The 8,025-nt window shown below is 36.0% G+C and overlaps 1 protein-coding gene across 1 annotated transcript; it reads right to left on the minus strand.

Annotated features, from left to right (window-relative positions):
• Positions 1 to 2,629: 2,629 nt before the first annotated feature.
• Positions 2,630 to 8,019, minus strand: LOC105180292 (signal peptidase complex catalytic subunit SEC11C-like). The gene is made up of 8 exons (XM_011103964.2): positions 7,984 to 8,019; positions 6,886 to 6,998; positions 6,246 to 6,317; positions 5,700 to 5,735; positions 4,949 to 4,994; positions 4,658 to 4,745; positions 3,123 to 3,180; positions 2,630 to 2,962 (listed from the first exon to the last, which is right to left on the minus strand). The coding sequence occupies exons 2-8, from the start codon at positions 6,994 to 6,996 to the stop codon at positions 2,912 to 2,914; spliced, it is 462 nt and encodes a 153-aa protein (XP_011102266.2). The 5' UTR covers positions 6,997 to 6,998; positions 7,984 to 8,019; the 3' UTR covers positions 2,630 to 2,911.
• Between the last annotated feature and the right edge of the window lie 6 nt (positions 8,020 to 8,025).

An 8,025-nucleotide genomic window follows, 5' to 3' on the forward strand; every position in this document is an offset into this window, starting at 1 on the left:
TCATGCTCAGTTTGCTTCCTTAGTTGGATTTCACCTGCTGCTGTTTTCCTGATTTGATGATTCGTCATGTGTTTTTTTTTTAATGTTAATTTGTCCTGACATAGATTCAAAGTCGTATGTGGAGTGTGCAAAACTTGTTTAGAGATGCTCAGGAATTACTGTAGTTGATAAGTGACTTTTCCTCATTAGGACAAAAGGACAAATATTTTGATATACTTTTTACCATGTCTGCCGTAGCTTTAACGAAATCCTTTTTGTTGTATTTATTAACCATTAACACAAGTTTGCTTGACTTATAGACAGCAAATTCTTCTCCTTTTCAGATTGGATCTGACTCTTACAGACTTCTGTTAAGATAAATTATGGTAAACTTTTGGTTGCCTGACATAATATAGTCAAACTTGTTCTGCATGTATTGCATTATCAGTGGGAAGTTTTGTTTAGCCTGTGAGTGGATGCATTTGTGGTGTCTCTCTGAATTATTTTAACATGTTCTGTAGGAAGTATTTGGAATGCTTACTATGCATGTGGGGGTGGGCTGATCTTGTACATGGTGATGATGTTTTAGTGTTTTCAAGTTGGCAAGCTTAGGGTTTTGTCATTTATATATGGGTGGAAAATAACCCGATACATGTTAGGTTGCTGTATTTTGATTATTGTAGTTGTAGATCAATGCGGGAAATTCTGCATGTCAACTAGACGTCGAGAGGGTACCTCATATCTCCAAACCTTATTTTATTTAGTGAATGGTTTCATGCTGTATATTTTGCACGGACATGTTGCAGTATGCTTTATAGGTTTGTGCAGCTTTTGTCGTGAGATTATGCTAGTCATATTTTGAAGTAGTACCTTATGCTTAATCATTCACGCCAATTGATAATTTCGTGATTTCGAATCTTGTTTGAGCAGAAATACAACTTTGAAAATTGAGAATAGATCAAAACTAGTTCATGTTATAATTCTCGCACCGATTGATTCATAAATCTGATTGAGGTTTACCATGTGGCCATGGAACAGAACTTTGATAAGTTTTCAACATATAACTTGAATTACTTGGTAGTGTAAATCCCGTGGACAGAAATTTATCTGTCCCAAGATGCATTTCTGATAGAAATGTTATGTGGATAACTGGGGGACCTTTAAGACACCATAAATTGGTGCCTTATTGGGAATAGAAGTTTCGTTAATTGGCGGGGTTGCGGATAGTTCAATTTTCTTGTTCTTAGGCATGTTTCCTGGAACAATGAACTTTAGGTTGTAAACATATTAGTTGCAGTTTATGTAGTTTCGTTAGCAGTTTGGCCTCTATTAATTATTTTACCATAATTTGAATCTTGGGTTGCTGTTGCAGCAGCGATTTGGAGTGAACTGATTGTAAAGTTCTATTTCACACATCCCAAATGCCCTACCATTCCGCCGTGTAAGATATTAAGCCATGCTTCATTGTTTGCTTTGCAGATTACTAGCTACCCTTTAACTTGCGTGTTCCCCAATGAAGAGCAGGACCAGAAAATCTGAACTTTCAAGTGCCGCCCAGTATTGGAGACCATCTGTAGAGAATTTCATCAGAAAGACTCTTGCTGAACACAATTGTCAAATCCTAAATGTTCAGTAAACTACTCGAAGTACTCTCATATCATATATTGTTTATTAACAACAGATCTTACTTGTGATGCCTACCTGCTTATCGTGTCATTTGCGACCTGGGTTTGTCAGGTTGTCTTTTACTACTGAGCTTTATGCATACTTTAGCATGTATATTACGTGAAAGAATGGTTGGGCAGTCAAAAGAACTGGTTTTTTCTTGCTATTTTTGTGATTCTCCTTGAAAGAGGCTAATGGATAGAAAGAGAGGTGATGGAAGTCAAATGTTTTGGAGCCTTTATACCTGTATTTGAAGCCTTAAATCTTTCTACCAAAGTTTCAGCAGAATTCAGGCTACCTCGAGCACAGGATTGTGCTGTCTCGATGCAGGCTTGCATTCCGTGATACGTTTTTTTACATTCAAAATTTTCACTATTTAATAACTTTTAGACTATTCGTAATACAAATATGCTTGTGTGTCGAGTACTAAAACAGAAGAAACATGTGAAAGGACTCGATCCCACTGTTTTCTTGAAATAAAACAGTTTTCATCCTCTGTAACATCAGAGATAATTTGCCATTTAATCCATATGCCACCCATGAGTCCATTCTAGCTCAACTGAGTTTGAACGCATTTTAAGGACCTTGATAACAAGCTTTAGCTTGAGAATTCAAACTCGAGTCTCTGAGCAATCATTTAAATAGCAACCAAAACTTTGATATTAATCTTTGGAGATCGAAATATGATGGAATGAACATATAGATAAAAAAGAGATGTAACGAATGTATAGTGGACCACACAACAACATTAAGCGCAACAAAATTTGAATCATAAAAACGATACCATACAACTACATTAAGCACAACAATTGGAATCATAAAAACGACGAGGGCGTCACTGCAGTTTTCCGTTCATTTTATAGTGTCCTTTACACTTTTCTAGAACTGCTTGTGCTGAAGCATCAGAATCAACTCGTGATTCCTTTCGTCTACAACTTACTAGCAACTGACACAACAAAGGGATTGCATAAATGAAGACATAATAAGTATTGCCAAATCAGGCAAGTGAAGGAATTGAATTTTTCTGTGTTGTTTCTGTTCTTTTTAAGAAGACGGTGCATAATGGTAAAGATATCTTTGGCCCAACGAAGTTGCAAAAATAGAGTACAGTCTACACAACACTGAACATGTTCCAGTTAATACTAAATTCTACTCCCTCTGGAGTACACTAGTACACAATCAGAGATGAGATGTGAAGTTTTCCCAATAGTTTCTCTGTATTCCTCTATAGTAAGTTCAGCAACACAAAGTCGGGCACACCTCAACCCTATTCTTTAGAAGTAATCACCAGCAATCCCAAAGCACCTATCAGTATGTACTGCAATATGGAAAGCCAAGTCAATACAATCTTGCCCCTTGGATAACTTATTACAAAAACAGAGGTAATAATTGTGGTGGTGGAGGTAACTGAAGTAACTGTTAATTTCTTTTCTTTTTTTTGCCGGGGATGGGGGTCGCAGAAATTGTCAAAGGTTTACCTTGATGATAGGCTTTTCAGTCATGATTATAGTCACCCAACCCACGTAAGGCAAAAATCTGCAAAGAAGCATAGAAGTTGGGTTGATTGCTCATTAGATCTCTAGAAAATCAAAGCAATGCTGCAGAAGGACTGAATCATTTAATTGCGATACTGAATTTGCTTTATGAGATAGCAGGCATGCATATAAACTGTATGGTTGACAAAATCCATACTTCACACACTACAGAACTTGAAGCAAAATCTAGTATCAAGTCAAACATAATTTGTCTATGCAATAATTCAATAATATCTCTACAACTTTACCAAACTAACAAGGTTGATGAGCAAAAAGAGAACACAAAATAAAGAGAGAGGTGACAGGGAGATATGACAGGATATTATAACTTAGTGGCGACGAGAAAGATGAACATCTTAACCAGCAAGCGCCTACAGATAAACTATATTACATATAAAATTTTAGAAATTGGTGAGGGTTGAAGTATTTGATGCTTTGGCCCAACACAATTGAAAGTATGTTTATCTCGAGAGAATGAGACCGCAAAAATTCATGGTGTCTAAACTTCCAGAGACTATTACGAGATACTCCAAAATCAAGGATGTTTAACTGTTGCTTAGGGCTCCCTGAGTAAGAATTTGCTGTTATCAAGGCCTTTTCATACTCCAACCATCCCAATTTACCATTTTGAATGAGCATATAGGTTTAAGTTGAGAAAAGTATTGGATATGTATTCTCTTGCAAGTAGTCATACTGAGTTAATGTAATCATATCATGACTTCAAAGTATTAGGATTAGAAAATTGTAGTTTAGAAACAAAGACATTACTTGTTGATGTCTCAAACACGGACTAGGTATATTAAATTGAGAAACACTGGAAGGATGGGCACTTTGCAAGAATGAAAGAAAATTATGTTCACAAACAGAGAATCGAAAATATAGGATACAAAAAACATGATAAGGAAGATAATAAAGATCTAGGAATTGCACTCTTTTCCATGATACATGCTAACCTTTTGCAGTTTCATTATAGAAGCTCAAACCTCCATGAATCCCAGAAAAGTAATATATAGTCAACACTTAAGGAAATTAACGAAGGTTATATCTCCAAATATAGGCTCCAGCTACAAATAGACTTTTGAGGAAAATAAGTTAATCCTATGAAAACAAGACTTATAACTCCTATTCTAGGACATAAGAGGACACTACAATTGTGAAAGTGAATAGGAAAACCAATACTCATCCAATTCAAAATGACCCCTGGAGCCAAATACTAGAAAACATTCAGAAAGTAAAGAGTTTCAGCATTAATAATCTTCATTTGAACTTATCATTCCCCTAATATGATTCCCTGATGTCTTTTCAATTTAGATCCTTTACTATCCCACTCCAAAACCACAGAACAAAGTCAACACCATTGTCCAAAAGATCTGACATCTTGGGCCTTGTTGCAAGAACTTAGACACATGATCTACGTAGGCATGACACTGTAAGTTATATATGGAAATATTACAGAAACAATTGAACTATGAACTTACCCAACAGCTCTTCCCATGATATGATGTCTTTGCAGCCAGAGCTGACCGTGAGCATACAGAAGTCGGTCATCCCCAAAATTATTATCTCCTGACAAATCAACGACAGACTAACATAAATGCCATAATTTCATTGTCACAGAAACATAGTGCATCATGCGTCAATTTGCATATGCTTCAAATTTACCTCCAAAAAGTGATATCTTATGATTTGAATACTGAAATTCTCAATTATTCAGCAGTGCTTAGACATTTAGGATTATCAAAGTTATATCTAATAATTCAAATGCATACCTTTTGTCAGAACATCTACTTCTCCAGTATCTTGGCGCTCATGAACCTTAAAGAAATAGCAGCTTTATTGTTAGCACTAAAAGACAAATGGTGAGAAGATACAGCATCAGAATGGAGACTTTTCTTATAAAAAGCAAGCACACATGCCCTTCCGTGAACTCCATGCTTCTTCTTATCACTATGTACCTTTTAAGCTACAATTCAGAGCAAAATGATAGAAGCAAAACATTTAACCGCCAAAACAGTTGGTTATCAGAAATAATTAACCAATTCTGAAATACAGGCACAAATAAGCAGGTTCTGACATGTTGATTGGTGTTTCATTAACCATTAAACTTAAGTTTTGATTAAGGTAAAAAATATAGATAACTGGACTAAAAAGAAATGTCACAAAATACATATACAAACAACTGTTCGCATAAGCTCGAGAGAAGAAACAAATAATGCTTGCATGTATCATGGCTATGTTAACGCTGATGTCTTGTTTCTTTCTCATCCCATGATCCATGGTATAACTTGATAATAAGGGGCATTTAAATTTCATCTTCCCCCTTTGTTTCCCATCCTTCCCACCACCTAAAATTTTATGATTTCCAATTATACAATGTGAATAACCTTTTCTCTACTCCTTTCTTCCCTTCTCTTGCCTTTCTTTTAAAACAGACGGAAAACCACTCATATCCAGCACTGATCTAGTTCCAATAGAAATAGAACGCAAGAAAAGGCCAATGAAAAATGAAAGTCATCGTACCTTGATAACCCGGTGGACAATAGGAATTTCACGTCCCTGTCAGGAAGCAACAACAATCACGATAATTATCAGAAATATTTAAAAACTGAGATTATAAATGTCTATCACCAGAGAGTGAGCAGATGGAAGGATTTGATATTTCTATATAATTGAAATAAAGGCTTTATCCTTATAAAAGTTGTCAAACCAGCACCAAAAGAGCATTTCTCCAACATTTACGAATAGTCACGTGAAATCAACTGACAGCAAATAATGAACTGAAATCCTCAAAGCACCATTCATCATTGAGTTTCCAAAACTTGAGTGAAGATATACTTATTCACCCATCTAACAATTTTGAGGAAAGAGAAGATAAAAACTCTGGATGAGTTAATTAATTTTTTGAGAAGTATATTTCTTGGGTCTTCAAAAGCCAAATTGGATCATGCCATCATGGACTAACTACTTACAAAAGCTGGTGCACGGAAAAATAGAATGAAGAGCAGAGGCTAGCAGAAAAGAAATGAGATGACAGCGAAACTGAAATATGATACTGGGACCACGTACATCAACATTAAACACAACAATTTCTCCAGCTCGAATAGGATCCTTACTCATGTGCAAGAACAAGATGTCACCCTGAAAGAAATTAAATAATGAAGTGAAGATCTAGGAAAAATTACTAAAAAAGGCATATAAAAGAATAGTAATGCAAGATGTCAAAAAGGATATGATATAAAGCAATACACGTAATCAATGACAAAAGTACCTGGCAGCTGTTAAACAATAAAAGAAGGACAAGATATGAGCATCATATTGCCGAAGCATAATTTTAATTTAGTTCATCAAACCAAGACTTAGAATGTTTGTATTTTGAACTTTGAAGTCCTAACAAACATGAAGGTTGCAATTATATACAGTGGACGCTTAAGCCTCAACATTTACCTTTGCATCCTGAAACACAATTCTTCCCTCAACCAACCCTAAATCCCTAGGACGGAGGGTTGAAGGAAGGGAAGTTTGGCAGCATAAGTTAAGGTGGGTGAAGAGTCAATTTTAATGATACACAAAATTAAGCACCATTTATTAGCCAACTCAATAACTTTATCTTCCAATATTAATCCCATGAAAGTAACTGAATATTGGCAGATCAATCAAGACATAGCTAATAATATCTCGTACATAACCAAGGCATCAAGTGACTCACCCTTTTGAAACCAGGCTCCATACTTCCAGAGAGCACAACAACTACAGGTGACTCACTCCCAGTAATACACATCAACCCTTTCCATATAATAAGTGCTGACGTAACAATCATACCTGAAAGTAATGATAAATAATAAGACTACTTCGTTAAACACTTCTTCCTAGTTAAAATAGAATAATTTGTACCCTACCGGCATATGAAAGTGTCATTCCCTCCCAACCAGCAATACGTTTATCGATTTTCACCAATAATGGTTCACAATCAGCAATAGTTAATCTGGAGGATAATAGAGGTAGACCTAAATACCTCAGTGGAAGGAGTCCCTCCTGAAATCCAAGTGCTTCCAGCATCTCCTCACGTAAACCCTGTGCTGACCGCGAAATAATAAGATGAGTTTTCTGTACGTTCAGTCGGAGGCCCGACCAAACGGCAAATCGATCCAGCCCTCTCGTAAGGACCTCAATAGAGTCCATATCCGCACGACAGAATAACAACAAGTCATCAGCAAATCCCAGCTGAAAAATTCGAGCTGAATCACACTTTCAATGAAAAGAAAAGAGCCCATCCTGGTCAATCATCTGTAGGTATCCCAAGTGTAATACCTCCATGACGAGGACAAAAAGGTACGGCAAGCCCTAAGCAGTAACATTTAATTCATTAAGCAAATAGCACTATGTTTAACCACTGCATTGGATATATTTACTTAAATAAAACGTAAAAGCTTCCCATTTTAAGATTCCCAAACTTCCTTGAGTTCATAACCCTAATTTCTCTGTTATGTACTTTTTTCCGCAAACGCCATTTGTTTTTCTTTAAGAAGTGAGCCCAAAAGAATTAGCAAAACAGCGAAATCATAATCAATACCACTCCAAAAAACCGGGAAGAGATATAAAAACCAGCAATTATGTATTTTTCGCCAAGAAAGTAACGAAATAAGCGTCACCGCAGGTATATGAATTTAATCCATTAATGAAGTAAAAATTGAACTTAAAAAACAAAGGCACGAAATGAGAAATGAAGCTGACGATATCCAGAAATTCAAGAGACAAGAATCTCTAAATCAATAACAAACAACAAAAGAAAATTCTTCGTACGAACCGAGGCTGACGGCTTGAGTAAGAACTTGTCTGAAGTTCAAAG

Source organism: Sesamum indicum, unplaced genomic scaffold (assembly GCF_000512975.1).
Source record: "Sesamum indicum cultivar Zhongzhi No. 13 unplaced genomic scaffold, S_indicum_v1.0 scaffold00546, whole genome shotgun sequence".
In the NCBI taxonomy this organism is placed as follows: domain Eukaryota; kingdom Viridiplantae; phylum Streptophyta; class Magnoliopsida; order Lamiales; family Pedaliaceae; genus Sesamum; species Sesamum indicum.